The sequence below is a fragment of the Orcinus orca genome, chromosome 1, assembly GCF_937001465.1.
Source record: "Orcinus orca chromosome 1, mOrcOrc1.1, whole genome shotgun sequence".
Taxonomy (NCBI): Eukaryota; Metazoa; Chordata; class Mammalia; order Artiodactyla; family Delphinidae; genus Orcinus; species Orcinus orca.
Genome location: NC_064559.1, coordinates 116,192,171 through 116,210,541, shown reverse-complemented (window position 1 = coordinate 116,210,541; position 18,371 = coordinate 116,192,171). Strand labels below are relative to the sequence as shown.

The 18,371-nt window shown below is 40.4% G+C and overlaps 1 protein-coding gene across 2 annotated transcripts in view; it reads left to right on the top strand.

Annotated features, from left to right (window-relative positions):
- Nucleotides 1-18,371, top strand: part of AHCYL1 (adenosylhomocysteinase like 1) — a 40,864-nt gene that overhangs the window by 12,256 nt on the left and 10,237 nt on the right. For both annotated transcript variants that reach the window (XM_004263154.3, XM_004263155.3), the window contains exons 2-4: nucleotides 14,004-14,115; nucleotides 16,630-16,773; nucleotides 17,938-18,038. In XM_004263154.3, coding sequence (XP_004263202.1) covers nucleotides 14,004-14,115; nucleotides 16,630-16,773; nucleotides 17,938-18,038 — 357 coding nt within the window. The remainder of the gene's footprint in view (nucleotides 1-14,003; nucleotides 14,116-16,629; nucleotides 16,774-17,937; nucleotides 18,039-18,371) is intronic.

Here is an 18,371-nt window from a genome sequence, read left to right as displayed (position 1 = left end):
TATAAATTCAGAGCCCATTAGAGAACAGTACTCACAGTCCTCCCCAGAGGAGCCGGGAGGCTCTAGATGGTTCCAGTTGTAACTGCTCTCCAGCATATGGAAAAACTATTTTGGTGTGAAACCTTACAGCCTGCTATTTAATATAAAAGACATCTCATTGTTTGCTCAATGATGCATTAAAGTCAAAGCTACCTAATCTAGTAGAATATAATCATACCACCAACTATCTTTATTTTCTATTTTTAAAGAAGCCCTTTAAAATGATCAAAGGAATTTCAGACCTCACTTCCTGGGTCTGTTTAGATTTATTTTGCGGTTCTGTTCAGCTTATGAAGCTATATAGTTAAAACCTACTATTGAGTTTTTGGGAAAATTCTACTGTTCTTAAAAACCATATAGCCAGGATTTTTTTCTTGTTCATTAAATGAGTACTTTATATAATGTCTACCGTGGATATGAAACCAAGATTCAGTAATCATATATTATGTCAGTTAAGTCCAGAATACTTCAATAAAATTAATAACCTTACAAGAACTTTTTTTTTTAGTTGTAGCAGAGTCAGTTAGAGAAGTGGTACCAGAAAGTGGGAAAGCATCAGTGACAAAATGTGTCTTTATCTAAAAATTTTACTGGGAGGTTCCCAAATTTACTTATAGCTCATTTTGAATTGGGAAAATCCAACCTCACTAGATCTTTCAGACATGTTATAAAGTGCAAGTGACCTGAAGTAGGTAGTGTTTGAGTGGTACACCCCAGTTGAGAAAGGAACCTAGTAGAATGTTCTCAATTTAAGGGCATGTTCTCTAATTATACTAAGTGTTAGTGTGTGAAAGAAAAGTTCCCCCATCACTATTCTGCACAGGATAAATAAACGCTGATAAAAAGCACATTTAAAATATATTCTTTGCTGCATGTTTTAAAGCATCGTCATGTCTTATGAAGATAGCCAGCGGGTTTCCAAGATAACCAGAAAAAACAATCATTGGTCAGTTTTAACCATACCAAATTGAAAACCTCTGTGTATAAGTAAATACAGGTGGAGTTTTTTTTTTTTAAGAAAACATTTTTAATCTTACAGTACAGTACCTTGAAAAGTACAGTAGTACAGTACAGCAGCTGGCATACAGGGGCTGGTATCGAGTGAACAGGCAAGAAGAGTTACTGACTGGAGGAGGTGGGAGGTGGGAAAGCTGAAGGATTTTCAGCAACAGGAGACAGAGGGCAAACTGCAATTTCACTCAAATGCCTGACGTTGATGGCACAGGTTCTGGTTCCTTGCTGGATTCAATTCTATCTACCCTCTTAAAAAACAATCCAGTGATGTCTGGGTAGTAGCTCTTTTTTTTCTCATCATAGTTAACACGGTAGCACTGGATTGCATTCTGAACGTTCTGAAGGCTGCTGCAACCTTTGTGTACCATTCTATGTTCGGGTCCTGTGCCTCAAAAACTAACAGTGCCTCATCAAATAAAGAAAGTTCCCTTGCCATTTCCTGGGTTGTGAATCTCTTTGGTTCTTCAGTTACTTCTTCCTCTTGTCGCTCCACTCTCTCAATTATTTTCACTTTTGTTTCCATCGTTATTGCTTGGCTCTTCTTAGCAGTACGAGCTACATCACTGCTGCTTTTACACTTGCTTCTGGACATCCAGGGCTTGAAATAAAGATACTGTACTACTGTACTTTATACAGTACTATACAGTAAAGTACACAAAAACACAACCACTGGTAGGGGATGCACAACGTATGCCAGACACGTGAACTAACTTGCGTGATTGGACAAGCAAACACGTTCACATCTTTGAAAGTTGGCGACTTGAAGGTTTGTATGTAGGGGACTTACTATATTTTTTTAAGAGGCTCTGAAAGACTAGAGACACTAAGGATTGGAAGGTTTAAGAGTATCTAAAATTTAAATATTAAATCTTTCACACGAACTTCTCCTCCTTACATGAAAGGTACTAAATAAATTACATTTAAATGTTCTACTTATATATTTTTTAAAAGATCAGATATTTCTCATTTAAAAGAAAGCAGAAATTATTTAAAATACGAGCAGTAGGGATTTCTCTGGTGGTCCAGCATTTAAGACTCCGAGGTTCCACTGCAGGGGGTGCGGGTTCGATCCCTGGTTGGGGAACTAAGATCCCGTATGCCGTGAGGTGCGGCCAAAAAAAAAAAAAGGGTAGAGGGGTAAAGGATAAACTCTGTATCCAATCCAAATTACATTAAAACCCAAATATAAAATATCAACAGAAGGGGCATTTTCCTAAAAGGAAGTAAATACTCACTATTGGGAGAAATCTACGTTTTAAGATATTTTCTTGCTTTGATACAGCTAAAAAAATAATAATAAATTTCATGTCTAAAATTTTAGGCTTATATAGTTATAAATATGTAATTCTACTTTATAGGTAGTTCAACTAGAAGAAATAAATTAGCACAATCATTTGAATTGGTTTATATATCAGGTGGAGTTTTTAAATTGCTTTTGATTCCAATGGGAAGCTCATGGGTCATTTCTTTCATCAGAAAGTGTCAGGATTGGACTGCTTGTACTTTCTCCTCCTCCCCAATCCATCCCCAAAAGACAGTTGAAGCATATGCCAGAGTGGAGCTTTTTGCTTCCACAGTGTTTGGGCTCTCCTGTTCTCTCTTCACCCTTTCCACGTCTAAGGAGCAGTATCTCTCAATGGCAATTCATTGGCAACTTAATATGACTTTTCTTTGCATCATTTCACTTCTCCCAAAACCAGTGTGGATTTTGGAACTGAGAGTTCTTTTCCCTCCCCCAAAGCTCACCATGTTCAACTGATATTGTAAGTTCAGAAAGCTTTAGTGCAATAGTAGACTGTTCTGTAAACTAACTCCTTGAAAATAAAGGGGAACGCTGCTGTTTCCCCCAGCCTGTTACAAACGCAGGATAATAGTACTGTTTTTGTGGGCGGGGGGTTGTTTTTGTTTTGTTTTTTACTTAACTGGGTTTGTTGTTGTTGTTGTTAATGTTGGTAGCAAATTGCCTTGAGCAAGTCACTTAACTCTCACCCCTGTTCTGTTTTGTCATCTGTGAAGGGTAGATCCAGCAGTCAAAGGATTCCAGAATGTTTTGAAAATACAAATCCTCTATAAGAAAATCTTAGCCACAGCCACTAATGTTGAAGCAGCTGCTTAAACTAGAAAGTCATAGAAATCTAGGCATTCAGGACCTTGGTTTTCACCATGCTAGCAAGTGTGGATTTCAAACTGCTAATCAGCTTTAAGTAAAAAGTCCTAATTGAGTGCCCTCGAGTGGATTTGCTTGTTCTTTGTATGCCAAGATTTAAACAAAAATGGTTTGAAAAACATTTAGATCAGTGATACTCTAGCAGTGTTACTGGTAAAATTAGCTGAATAACTTTTCCTATACAAGAGTTGGTTTTGGCTTTTGGTTTACCATACAGCCAAAAGCAAGAGACCTTTATCCTTGCTTATCTGTCCACTTTACTCATTAGAATATGGCTAATCAGAAAGTCATAGGTCAGGAAAACCCAAACTTTGTCTTCAGGTCTGGGAGGCAGCGAGAATAGGGGGATTGTACTGTATTCATTCTGGAACAACAGGTAGCTCTTATTTTTCAATAGCTCCAAAGATGTTTCGGCCTACAATTTCTTTCAACCAGCTTGTTTCTTGTAGGCTATCTAAGGTCATTATTTTATACTGAGACTTATCTAAAATTGAACATAAACACCTCAAGTTAGAACATCAAGAAGGATGGCAAATACTGCCTCTCTACAATGAAAAATAAAATTATGTTTTATTTATTTATTTATTTATTTTTGGCTGTGTTGGGTCTTCGTTGCTGCACGCGGGCTTTCTCTAGTTGTGGCAAATGGGAGCTACTCTTTGTTGTGGTGCGCGTGCTTCTCATTGTGGTGGCTTCTCTTGTTGCTAAGCACGGGCTCTAGGTACACGGGCTTTAGTAGTTGTGGCGCACAGGCTTAGTTGCTCCATGGCATGTGGGATCTTCCCAGAGCAGGGCTCGAACCCATGTCCCCTGCACTGGCAAGCGGATTCTTAACCACTGCACCACCAGGAAAGTCCCTACAATCATGTTGTTGTTGTTGTTGTTGTTTTTTACGGTACGCGGGCCTCTCACTGTTGTGGCCTCTCCCGTTGCAGAGCACAGGCTCCGGACGCGCAGGCTCAGCAGCCATGGCTCATGGGTCCATCCGCTCCATGGCATGTGGGATCTTCCCATACCAGGGCACGAACCCGTGTCCCCTGCATTGGCAGGCGGACTCTCAACCACTGCACCACCAGGGAAGCCCTACAATCATGTTTTTGATGTGACTGATGATCTTTGATAGATTCTTGTCCATGTATTAGAAGCTTAATATTTTGTGTTTTGTTTTTAAGAGCTGTGGAAACTAAAGCTTGCTGCAGCTGATCTTTAAAGTGGTTTCACCTTGTCCTTTGAACCTGAAAATATCCAGTCTAACTACAGAATGGATTCTGAAGAGTCCCATTGACCCACTCATCTCTGGAAGCAATACCTGTTACTACATAGTATTTAACATTAGGTCTTTAAAGTCAGATAATGTTATTTAATATTGAGTTTTGGTGATTTTTTCCTCCCTTGAGCCTGTACTTGATGGGAAGCAGTGGATGGTGACTAAAAAAAATGTCTCATTAACCTTTGTTGAGTATTAGTCTAGGGTTCTGAATGCTGACCCTCGTGGACTCAGGTGCTACTTATTGGGAGCTACTTGTATTCCTTCTGCCATATCACAGGTGGGATTCACTCACACAGGTGGGATTCACTCACTCAAGTGAATATGTAAAGAGGGTTTAAATTTCTAAGATGTAATTGGCTTTCAAGTTTATTTAAGCTAGACTTCCAGATCAAGGAAGGAAGAATTGTTCTTATAACATCTCCAATCTTGTTCCAATTTGATAGGCTAAGAAATTACACAGATGGCATTTACTCAGTCTATGTTGCCACCTTCCAAAATGCCAGACTCCATCTTCCTTCTAGAGATATCCACTGATTACTTGCTTTCAGTGATAACTTTTCTTCTCATAGCAATTTGTTTGAAGAATACAGATTTGCCTAATTTGTAAGCAGTTGTGTTTTCATCTTAAAGAATATCCCAGCGTACTTTGCAGTAAGGTTTGCAAGTTTCACATCTTGTGAGCTTCACTTAAAATCAGTATTGGCTTTAAAGAGGACTGCGAATTCAGGCTAATGACTTTTTATTACAAACATGTAAGGTTTGTATATATGTGTAACCAGGCTTGGTCTTTCCTGACATTCAAGAATTGTTGATTCTTATACTCTCTGAACCAATACAAAGTGATTTACAAGTGAAAAAAAAAACAAGGTGCAGAATATTTTAGCTGCTACCTTTTGAATAAGAAAGAGAGGGAAAATAAGAATATAAATACATATTTGCTTTTCCTACCTCAAAAAATGAACATAAGAAGGCTAAACCAGAAATTAATGAAAATTGGGGAGAGTGGAACAGAGTTGGGGGGATAGGAATGGAAATGAGACTTCTCTGAGTATACCTTTAAAATTTTTGAGATGTGTTTTATATGTCAAAAAATAAAATTAAGAGAAGAAAAAGGAAATCTTAAAATTGCATATAAACAGAAACAAATGAACCTAACTACATATCAGGAAGATTACACAATCACCCAGAAAAAAGTACTTTGACTATGCATACTCTTTGTGAAATATATTCTAAGGAAAAAAAGAACTTCAATGAAATATTGACACTTCACTGCATAGATTATTGTTAATAATATTAGCCTTGTAATTTTGAAATTATTTTATGTGTAGTATAGACTAAAGCAAATAAGTAAATATTGTATTGCTGTTAGAGACCAAGATTGTCACCATTAAAAAAAAGATACAAATAGGAAAATTAAAAATTTTAAAAATGGTAATGTTAAATTTGAAAAAAAGTATCAATATGTACTCATGAGTAAAACAAAAAAGATTAATTTCTCTCTCTACTGAAAGAACTTAGAAGCACTGACACCTCTCATAGCAATAGGCAGACATTATATCCAGATTTTAGTTTCTAAATACCTTTCCCCGCTGAAAGAAATCAGGGCTCCCTGGAGAAATGACTGATTCTAGGTCTGAAGCAGAGAAAGAACAAGATGAGCCTGGTATATCTTCTTATGTCGGAAAGAAAGGAATCATTTAAATGGGATCATGTCAAAAGAACAGAAGAGTCAGCTTAAAGGAGGCTCCCACTGGCCCAGTTTGGGACAATTGGAGCATTCAGTGCACTCATATAATTGAGTGTAACATATTGGATAAATAAAATATGAATGACACGTAAAAAAAAAAGTGAAAGAGAAAGAAGAAAAGCTTTTCTTTACATGCCAGCCTAATATATGTGGAAAGAATGATAGGAATCATGATTCTATAAACCCCCCTCCCCCCCAGTATAATTGGCTCAGGCAAGGATTATGAACAGATGGTAAAGTCACTAGGGAACAGGACATTCACAGGCTGACAAGGATCACCCCACAAATTAACCTTTACTTGCAAAGGAGAAAATATTCCTTTCAAAGACTGATGTTCGTCACTTTAACCAAGGGCTTCAGGTTAGTGTCCCCAGTAGTGGAACAACCTGACTTTATGTGCCTCCTGATATGCTGCGAAGTAAAGTATACAACACCAACTATGAAATATTCTTGCCAAATTTTAACCTCTTTCTAATCAAACCCCAAAACTGAACATCCAGTTCACAGGAAGGAAACAGTCTGAAAAATTCAAAGTATGGGAGAGGGCTTCCCTGGTGGCGCAGTGGTTGAGAGTCCACCTGCCGATGCAGGGGACACGGGTTCATGCCCCGCTCCAGGAGGATCCCACATGCCGTGGAGCGGCTGGGCCCGTGAGCCGTGGCCTCTGAGCCTGCGTGTCAGGAGCCTGTGCTCCGCAGCGGGAGAGGCCAGCAGTGAGAGGCCCGCGTACCGCAAAAAAAAAAAAAAAAAAAAGGAGATTCTATAAGGCAACTGGCTTGGACTCTGGGAGGAAAAGTCAGTATCACAGAGCACGGTGGGGTGGGGGGGTGGGGGCAGGTGGGAAGCAGGAGAACTCTTCTAAATTAGCAGAAACTAAAAGAACCTAACAACCAAATGCATTTAGTGAACCTTGATTCCATCCTGGGTTGGAAGAGCCGGGTTTACAACTATGAAGGATATACTTGAGAAAAATTAAGTAAATTTGAATACAGACTGGATATTTGATGATATAGAATTGTTGTTAATGTTCTTAAGTATTATAATGTTATAGGGGCTCTGTAGAAGAATATCTTTGTTAGAAGATGCATTCTGAAGAATTTATTATGAATTTTTATATTTGGAAAAATTTTTTTGCAGGACTGTTTGAAAGTATGCATGTGTGTATATGTATAGAGATAGAGAAAGAAACCTAATATGGAAAATGGAAAGCTTCAATCTAGATGGAGGGTATACAAATGTTCATTATATTGTGTTAATTTTTTTATGTTGAAAATGATCGTAATAAAGTTGGAAAAATAAATAGAACGTGCCAACTGGTGCTGGGGGATGCGGTGGGGGGAACTTTGTCGTATCAGTAAAGCCATGGGTATGTTCCAAGAACCTAGATTTCTTCAGTCACCTGTACAAAAAACAGCAACGAAAAAAAAACAACCCTAGAGTTAATGATAATTCAGTGTCAGGAGAAAAAGAAGAATGACTGGAATGTTTTCATATAATATTGGTAGACGGATTGAGGATGAGGAAAGTTGGAACTGGCCAGGCAATTGGACAGGTAGATAGCTAAATAGGCAATTGAAACATAGTCCGGTTGCATGTTATGTTCTGTTGTAATTTGTGGTTTTCAAAAGATTAGGAAGCCTTTCCTCTTACTTGTTGCTTTTTTTTTTTTTTTGCGGTACGTGGGCCTCTCACTGCTGTGGCCTCTCCTGTTGCGGAGCACAGGCTCCGGACGCGCAGGCTCAGCAGCCATGGCTCACGGGCCCAGCCGCTCCGCGGCATGTGGGATCTTCCCGGACCGGGGCACGAACCCGTGTCTCCTGTGTCGGCAGGCGGACTCTCAACCACTGCGTCACCAGGGAAGCCCACTTGTTGCCATTTTTTAAACCTCTTAATTTTACCTCTAGTTGGCAGTTGGAGGCCTAGATCACTCACTTTCACTAGAGCACTTTAGGAGATAATAGAAAGCCAATGAAGTGTGCTCTCTAATACAAAGAGAGGGGGAGTAGCTGATAAGGGTAAAACCACTCTTTGGCAGAGTTTTTCAAGCTTTATGTTCCTTCCTCACCATTTAAGTGACTCAGCAGTGTGGGCCCTGGTTTTGCCACACCCCTTGCTCCCACCAACATTGTAGAAAGATCAAGTTGAGTCCCATTTTGAAAGGAGTGTTTCTTGTGACAGTGGAATTGGCTTCTAGCAGTGTGTGTGTGTGTTATATCCTGTTACTATTGAGACACAGCCCAGTGGAGTGGGGGAGGGAGATGTGTGCTGTGATTAGCTTGCCTACCCCCTCCCTCTAGAAACTCAGGCCCCATCTGGGGAAACTGAGAACTTAAGAAACTTGAGACAGGGAAGGAGGACAGTGAGCAGCCAAAACCTGCCGAGTCTCAGAAGACTGGTTTCTGCACCAGGGAATGGAAGAAGTGACTGGAGGTGGCTCTGGGTTCGACTCTGTGGCCTGAGATTGATTCCCTTGAGATAAACTGTTTTCTGTTGGTGTACCTGCGGGCCACAAGTTGAGGAAGGGATGCCTTTCATTTGGGAAGTTTCTTTTGCCTGATTGGAAGTCTGAAATAGTTCTTGTACCAAGAAGTTGGTGTTTATTGATAACTGTTTCTTTGGATTCATCTGAAATGGGAATCAGACTGATCAGTGGTAAGTATCAAGAAAAGGTCTTGGACTTTTTTTATGCTGACAGCCATACTCTCTTCATTTCCTCTGTAAAAAAAGCAGGTGAGAGTAGAATCTGTGGAAGAAAGAATAAATTAGCCAGAAGATGTGTGAAAAGGGGATTAGAAAAGATGTGGTAGGAGTCCTGGAAGGAGTCCATAGATCTTCCATAGATCTTTCCTGAAATAGCACTGAGTACTTAGTTGGTGCCTACTAGATGTATTGGCTAAAGGAATGTAATACCCTGAATATTATCCTGATCACCCTCCACTGGCCATAGTGTCATAGCGGAATTCTGGTGGCTATTAATTCTCTGATTTAGGACCTAGAAGGCAAAATTGGGTGGGACCTGGGAAGGAAGTGTAATTAAGCTACTTAATCTGAGTAGATAGACCATGTGTTTGTGGAAGTAAACTTCTCAGCTTCTGATGGTAAAAAATATCAATTAAGATCAACTAAACAAGTAGTATACGACTGTTTTTCTTCTCTGGAGTCTTATAGCTGTTATCGATTGCCTATGATTCCTTCTTCTTGCTAAGTTCTGTAGAGCAATTCTTTTAGCTCAGTCTGTCACTAGACTTACCACTAGGTGGTAGAGGTACCATACGCCAAATTGTTTCTTCAGTAGAGCTTTTCTTACCATTCTCAGTATCACATAGAAGAGTCAACCATTGTACCCACCAAGCTATTTTAAAAGGTGCTCTAAAATAGCACATAAAATTGGCCTGACATTTAATTGAGTCGCTAAGGCACAGCAAGTACACTTCTGTATTTGGATGTGCTATTTGCAGAATGGGTCAATCTGATATTCTAACCTTTCTCATATATGATTGATATTAGTTCAAGAATAGAACACTGGTGGGAATTCCCTGGCGGTCCAGTGGTTAGGACTCCGTGCTTTCACTGCCGTGGGCCTGGGTTCAATCCCTGGTCGAGGAAGTAAGATCCTGCAAACCACGTGGCCCGGCCAAAAAAATAGAACACTGGTGTGTTTGTTGTGGGTAAGGCTGTTTATATGGGGTAGTGAGTATTGAAACAGAATAGTTCTTTAACATAGGACTTTTTGATTTTCAGACCTTTTTGGACTTCAACTATCTTCTTTTCCCTCCTCCTCATCCCCATCCTACATCATATTAGACCTGGCATTCCTTACAGGTCTAGATTTGAAGAAACATGAAAGCATACCAATTAAGACTTAATAATGATTGGAAGAAATCATGATAAATAGGAAGTAATGTAAACAGATGACTTTGTAGTCATTTTTTGTATTTTGTTTTCAACTAAATAACCATGTTTTGCTTAAATGCAGTGAGTCCAACCCAATTAGAAGGCTATTATTGAGATCTGGCTTCACTAGAGAGAAAACTTGTGATATCTGTAAATTGCTTTTGGCAGCACTGTCTATTTACAATGTGAAGGTGAACAACACTCCAGGAGGTATTTCACCAAGAAGACAGAGCTACTAGCTATGAAGATAGCCAGTGGAGCTAGCAGGCCTGATGGAAACTAGCAGAGAAGCTGCATTTCACAGCAGCAGTTATTGATATAGGTTCTCTTCTGCACGTAGTTTGGGGTGGGAGAGAAGACAAGGTTATCATGTATCTTTGTGTAGCTGAATCATTTTATTTATAAGCATTGAGATTATCAATATGCTGCAAGAATAGACAGTGACCCATTTATGTCATGGCCTGAGTTAACTCTCTGCCCACTTCAAATATGGACCATATTCATTATCTGAGAGATGAGGCGCTGCAGTGATTAGTAAGCTGCTTGCAACAGTCTCATATTTTTAGATGGGAAAGATTTTGCTAAGCTTTAGGCTACTAAAACCTAATCCCATTCTACAAGGTGGGATTATGACTATTAGTTCTTAGGTTGCTAAAGAAATACATATCTGTCTTGACACAGCAGGCTGTCTATATTTTTTATTTAAAAAAACTGCAAATGTTATTGCATTTCCCTCCCTCACCCTTCCTACCCCCAGGTAGGTGGTGTCTGGGAATATACCCAGAACCTTTGGGGGAAAAAAAAGATGAACAGGGAGGGAGTCGTAACAGTCATTAGAGGAGAGCAACTTCCAAATAGGCTGCCTAGGCCAGGAGCAAGGAAGCTGATGGAGGAAGAGCTGCCTCTGGAGAGTGTTAAACGGTGTTGATGGTCTCTTGACTGTTTTTTCTGCCACCAAAATAACTGCATATTGGGTTGAAAGTCATTACCTTGGCCCTGGATTAATCCCTTCAGTAAATCTAGCTTTGCTGACTGCAGAAGTCATGTGAACATACAGTGGGAAATCCTATCTAGAAGGGCAGATGCTGACTTGTGGTCACTTCAATAAATGGTTTTGGTTTGGTTTGGTTTGGTTTGGGTTTGAAAGGCAGTTGTGTTTTTGACATTTAAGCTAATTAAAGTTTTAGCACCTAAACTAAAGAAGCTGCTTCTTCAGGTGTACGAAGATACTTGTTAATCAAGTTCAGGTGTAGTGTTTGTGGTTTAGCTTGAATCTTTATTATTTACTTATTTATTTTTGAAATTAAATTGACTTGATCTTATAGAAGAAAGAAATTTGAAAGGTTCACTCATTCTACAAATAATTACTGAACGCTTCCTATGTGCAAGATCCTGGTCTAGATGCCAGAATATGTAGCTCTCTTGCCCTTCCATGCCTTTAGGATCTGTCCTTAAACTTAAAAATACAGTCTGTGGACTCTGCCTTCTCTCTATTTCACAAAGTAACCTAAAGAAAAACTGCCCAGTTGGAAGGTAAGCCAAGGTAGGTTTAAAATGAAAGTACACTGAAGTTTTTCTTTCAGGCCTGCTGCCCAGTAGTATTATCTGTGACATCAGTATTCTCCGCTTTGATTCTTGGTGTAAAAACACAAGTCTGTGTTCCCTTGATTACTGCTTCATTACCTGTAGAATCCTACTAATTCAGTAATCGCCTTGCTCATATTAGCTGCCTGTGCCTAGGCTGCACAGTTATTCCTGATTCTTACACTGCCACCAGATGCTACCCTAGCTGGAGGGTACATATGACAGAGGAGGGGAATGTTTAGCAGCTGTAACTAATGGGCGTTTTACTATTCCTGGCTTCAAAATGCCTATAACCAGGTTGCTAGCATTATGGAGAGAAGATTTTAATCTGTAATAGGTTACATTTCCAGATATTATTTGCTGAAAACTTAGCTTAACGAATTCTCCATGGGAACCTTTTCAGATGTAATCAGCTTGTGAGGAGAAGCTTGATTCAGATTCTCAAACCATTCTGTTTTTCAGAGGAGGTCGAGGTTTATTTTATATTTCAAAGAAAGGGTTTGTCAGAGTTTAAACAGGCGTTTAGGAGGAAGGTTTAAACCAGTTAATAGAAGTGTTTTCCTACACTTTAGAAACACTAATTAATTTAACTATAAATAATGTTAATTGTAAGCTATTTGCTATTTATTAAAGCCGGTCTTCCAAGTATCCTTCAAAAGTTATCTGTTTCTGCCTTATTTCATTTAAGAAAGTTTTTTTTAACATTTTTATTGGAGTATAATTGCTTTACAGTGTTGTGTTAGTTTCTGCTGTATAACAAAGTGAATCAGCTATATGCATACATATACCTCCATATCCCCTCCCTCTTGCATCTCCCTCCCACCCTCCTTATCCCACCCCTCTAGGTGGTTGCAAAGCACCGAGCTGATCTCCCTGTGCCATGCAGCTGCTTCCCACTAGCTATTTTACATTTGGTAGTGTATATATGTCAGTGCTACTCTTACTTCATCCCAGCTTACCCTTACCCTTCCCCGTGTCCTCAAGTCCATTCTCTACGTCTGTGTCTTTATTCCTGTACTGCCCCTAGGTTCATCAGAACCATTTTTTTTTAGATTCCGTATATATGTGTTAGCATATGGTATTTGTTTTTCTCTTTCTGACTTTCTTCACTCTGTATGACAGACTCTAGGTCCATTCACCTCACTACAAATAACTCAATTTCGTTTCTTTTTAGGGCTGAGTAATATTCCACTGTATATATGTGCCATATTTCTTTATCCATTCATCTGTCAATGGACGCTTAGGTTGCTTCCATGTCCTGGCTATTGTAAATAGTGCCGCAATGAACATCGTGGTACATGACTCTTTTTGAATTATGGTTAAGTAAGTTTTTAATACAGAGTTTACCAAGTCATTATTCTCTCCTTCCTTCAAATTAGTCCTAATTTGGGCTTCCCTGGTGACGCAGTGGTTGAGGGTCCACCTGCCGATGCAGGGGACACGGGTTTGTGCCCCAGTCCGGGAAGATCCCACATGCCGCGGAGCGGCTGGGCCCGTGAGCCATGGCCACTGGGCCTGTGCGTCCGGCACCTGTGCTCCGCAACGGGAGAGGCCACAGCAGTGAGAGGCCCGCGTACCGCAAAAAAAAAAAAAAAAATATATATATATATATATATTAGTCCTAATTAGTTGGAATTTACTATGGTATGTGTGTTTTTAAATTTTTATTAGAATATTCTGGTATTTTACTGTGTATAGAAGGTTCTGGCAATATTCCATTGGCTTTGTGAAGGATAGGTACATGATTGGACTCTGACTATTAGCACCCCAATGCCCATCACCATTTAAGGCATCTCTTCATAATTCTTTCAAAAAAACAAGACCATTGCTAACTTCAGGATAAGAATATGCTACAAGAGAATATTCTGAAATAAAAATCAAGCAGAAGCCCTAAGAGATTATGCCTGCTTTTTGATAGAGTTGAGAGCAAGGGTAAAGAGTTTAATGTCTCAGGGTTATAAGAGAAGAGAAAAGAAAACTTTATGGAACGTGGGAAGGAAGACCTGTGAAATTAGACAAATGCTAAACGAAGTTGGGTCTTAAGCTCTCTCTCCTCCCCCTGTACCCACAAAATTCTGCTGAAGCCATCGGGAAGAGAGAGTAATTGGCATTTTGGGAGGAGTCAAAGAATAGCCTCCTCCACCCTCATTTCTGGTGGAAGAATTACTGGCTTAGTAGGAGCCACCTGATAATACTAGCTTTTAGGGGAGGCAATGTATAGCCTTTAAAAATGAAACATTTCATAGAATCCTTGTTGTAAGTTTCAACTTTCTGTCTTCCTCTTATAGCAAATCCAGTTTGCTGATGACATGCAGGAGTTCACCAAATTCCCCACCAAGACTGGTCGACGATCTTTGTCTCGCTCTATTTCTCAGTCCTCCACTGACAGCTACAGTTCAGGTAGGTGTGAACTTCCTGTTCTTTCTGATCTCTCCTCCCTATTCCAGAGTCTTGAGCTAGTACTCTACCCAGTTCTTTTCACTTATCTAGGATCTGAAAATACCTCATGTCAGGACTGCCTGTCTTTGTGCTGAAAGCTGATAACTAGTGGTTGAGCAATGGGAATGTTCCCAGCCAGGGTTGTAGCTGGAGAAGCTTTTGTCATCGTGAGACTTTCCTCCCCGATGGTCTCTGTGTGTGGTCTGTGGCCAGTTCCTGGTTGGTAGTACTGGGCCGGTTCCCATTCCCACGTTTATTCACCCACATTGAGAAGGGAGAAAATCAATGGTATTTTGGCTGCCAGAACTGGCCTTGAAGAAGAGGTGTACTTTGGAAGCATAATTTCTGATTTCTTTGTTAAAGATATACCCTGCCACCTATTTTTCTTTCTTGCCTTTAAGACTGCTTGAATTGTCAACAATAAAAATTAGTGGGCTTCCCTGGTGGCGCAGTGGTTGAGAGTCCGCCTGCTGATGCAGGGGACACGGGTTCATGCCCCGGTCCGGGAGGATTCCACATGCCACGGAGCCGCTGGGCCCGTGAGACACGGCTGCTGAGCCTGCGCGTCCGGAGCCTGTGCTCCGCAATGGGAGAGGCCACGGCGGTGAGAGGCCCGCGTACCGCAAAAAAAAATTAGTATTTAGCTCTTTTTATTTACTAGGTTACCCTTTATGTTGAAATATCTTCCCCTGTTAACCTCTGGAGTGGGAAAGAGTCCAACTAATGTGGCTCCAGCTGTTTCTTTTTAGTTCTCCTCTCCTATCTTATCCCTATATAAGCAGTCTTTTTTTCTGCTTTGACCTGTGCCCTTCTCAACTTTAGAGGCGGGTATTAGAAAATTAACATGGAAAAGGATATAGAATCTTAGTTTGAGTACTGGAAGAAACGGGGCATCTAATCCAACCCCCTCATTGTTCAACTGAGGAAACATTGTTAAAAGATTAAAAGGCTTGCTCAAGGTCATAGATTGCTATGAATGTCAGCAAAGGAATTTGTACCAAAAGCCATTTATTTTCTTTTGCCATAATCTTGTTTGCATTGCATTACTAACATTAGGACTGGGCTTGAGGTATAAGGACTGTTTAAAAAAAAAGAAACGGATAGACAATTTTTAAAAACTTATTCTCTGCCCTGTGACACTGTTAACCCATTATGGACAAGATAGGCAGACAAGTACAAATGGTGGTATACAGGGTTAAGTACGGAAATAAATGAATATGCAGTCTCACTGTGAGCATGTGTGCAAGAAAAGGTTCCAAAATATAATGGCTGTCATAAGTGAAAAGGTGTCTTGGAGTGAGACAGATACAAAAAGTGATAGGTGGCAAGCAGGCTAATTATAGCTAAGAGAAAAAAATTTGAAAGATTGAGTTATGAGAGAAAAAGTTGGGATGAGTGATGGAAGCTTTAAGAAGTCTTTAAAGATCTTGATGGCCATGTTTTATGGGGACCTAGTAGAGCATTTTTAAAAGCTTAGTGGTAGAGTTAAATTGTCCTAGTGGACAGATAACCTTTAGTAGTATTTGTGTTAGCTGGACAGAGGAGGATGTGTATGTAGAAGTCAGCGAGAGACCTGGTACACTGGCAGAGACGGTGATCAGGAAAATATTCAATGAGAGAAAAAAAGTGATTTGAGAGGTAAGGAGTGATTGTTTTATATTCTCCTTGCTTTATATTCTCCTGCGTATCTATCTGCAAGGACATTTTTGGCTTTTTGTGAAGCTGCTTTTTAAAGTTGAACATCTTGAGTGATCTCAGAGCTGGCAACAGAATCAGTGCTGCTCATCTTTTGTGGCATTTCTGTGTTCCTTAGTGCAACCTAGTGTAAAATCTCTTTATAAGATTTTATAAGATAAGGTTATCTTACTGTTTTTATTCTTTTACATTAATGGTTCTCAATGTATGATTCTCTAAACAGCAATATCAGCAGCACTTGGGGATTTGTTAGAAATGCTAATTCTTGGGTCCCATCTGAGACCTACTGAATGGGAGTTTCTGGCAGTGGGGCCCTAGCCATCTGTGTTTCAGCAAGCCTTCCATGTGATTCTGATAGATGCTTTAGATACTTAAGTTTGAGAATAGTGATCTATAGAAATAACATTCCTTATATGGCCTAAATTATTCTTCCATTTTTGCCATGTCTGGTTCCAGTCCCGGTTGGGACCAAGTGCCCCTGTTTTGAGGGATTCTCTTGAGCTGGTGCAGGTTTGGGATCAATAGCTCCTTATCACAGGCACTAATGGCAAAGTCATGGTGGGGCGGGGCGGGGAAAGGGCCACAATACCGAAAGATCTACAACAGTTTCATTCATACCATTTCTTAGACCCTGGAGGAGTAGAACGGAGAGAGACGTAAAAGGTGGCTCCAATTAAGAGTGTTCGCTTAACTTAAATGAGAGTCCCTTGGTGACTGCACTCTGTGGAGTTGGGGCCATTGAGGTTTTTCTTTCCTCATTTCTTTCTTTCCTGGTTCTAGCTGCGTCCTATACAGATAGCTCTGATGATGAGGTTTCCCCCCGAGAAAAGCAGCAAACCAACTCCAAGGGCAGCAGCAATTTCTGTGTGAAGAACATCAAGCAGGCAGAATTTGGACGCCGGGAGATTGAGATTGCAGAGCAAGGTAAAGAAAGGGAGTGGGTAGGGGACCAGAAGCAGCCCACTTGCTAGCCATCAGAATGCACAAACAACTTAAGGCTGGAAAGCTAACTTGAAAGTCTCCTGGGAAACTCCAGTGTCCTGGGCTTTTGTATAAACAAGTCTATCTGTATGGAGCTTGAGCCTCAGGATTCTTGTTCTTGTTCTCCCTGCTGCTTCCTGTTCTCAGCGTGTGGTAATTACACAGAGTACTTGCCCTTTTCCTCCCACATGATACCATATTCAAAGATCTGCTTGCAGAGTCAGCAAGTCCTGGATCAGTACATGGTGGTTAGTTCTGCGGGATCCTACCATAGCTGCCAATCTCAGAGACCCAGATTTCCCAGAAGCAGCAAATGTGGGAGGGTTTTCAGCTAAGGATGTGGTGACCTAGGGTCTCTTTTGGTCTTTGATCCTGAGCACCCTCTGCTGGAGCAAGAGTAAAAATGACTGACAATCAGTTAAATCTTGGTTTCTCTACCCAGCCCCACTCGCAATAATGTCTCTTTACTCTTGTTGTTTTCACATTGGAGGCATGTTCTATACTGGGCAGGAGTACAGAACTCAAACAAACTGATAGAATAGGATTAGACAGCGTAGAAAAACAGAAGCAAGTGGCTTCTGCTGATGTAAAGTCTTTCTTCCTGGTCTGATGATTGTAGTATATAGGAATCCATTAGCCAATGCCATAACTACCTCCCTCTTCTCCCAGATGAATGGTGACACTCACCTTCCATTTCTATCACTTTTGAGAATTTGACTACATATAAGCCCTCTGTATATAAGGCTGAAACTGTAGAGGAAGAGAGAAATTGCAAGTGATTAGATGACAACTCACTGCTGTTGTTCTGCAGTTGAAGCTGCCAGACATCAAATAAATATGCTTAGAGGGAATTCCCTGGCCGTCCAGTGGTTAGGACTCCATGCTCTCCCTGCCAAGGGCCCGGGTTCAATCCCTGGTCGGGGAACTAAAATCCCACAAGCCGCGTGGCACGGCCAAAAATAAAATAAAAATAAAAATGTGCTTAGAGTTTTTTCTTCCTTACCTCACCATATCTCAACAGATCCAGACCAGCCCTAGATGTCGCTGGGGCAGGAATTAATGATATTGCTAGTGCAGACCTAGCTCAAATACTCTGTTCTTTCACAGACATGTCTGCTCTGATTTCACTCAGGAAACGTGCTCAGGGAGAGAAGCCCTTGGCTGGTGCTAAAATAGTGGGCTGTACACATATCACAGCCCAGACAGCGGTGAGTTTGTTGGGAGAAAAGTGATGGTCTTCTGATGGGAGTGGGGGTGGGGAGGGACACTTTTTCTTTTTTTTTTTAACTTACTTTTCCTTCCCTATCTAACTTCCAAGGGCTAACTATTAAGTGGAACCTCCCAGTTACACAATAATGGAGTTTTCTACTTTGATTGTGTAGATATAACCTACTTTTAACCAACCTGACTTAGGGAGATCTCGATTTGAAAAAATGTGATTGTTATAAATATGTTATTAAGATGTTTGGGACCATTTTGGGGGGGTAAAGTTAGATTCCAGTGTACTGACTAGTGGATTACACACCCTCTTGTAACTTCCC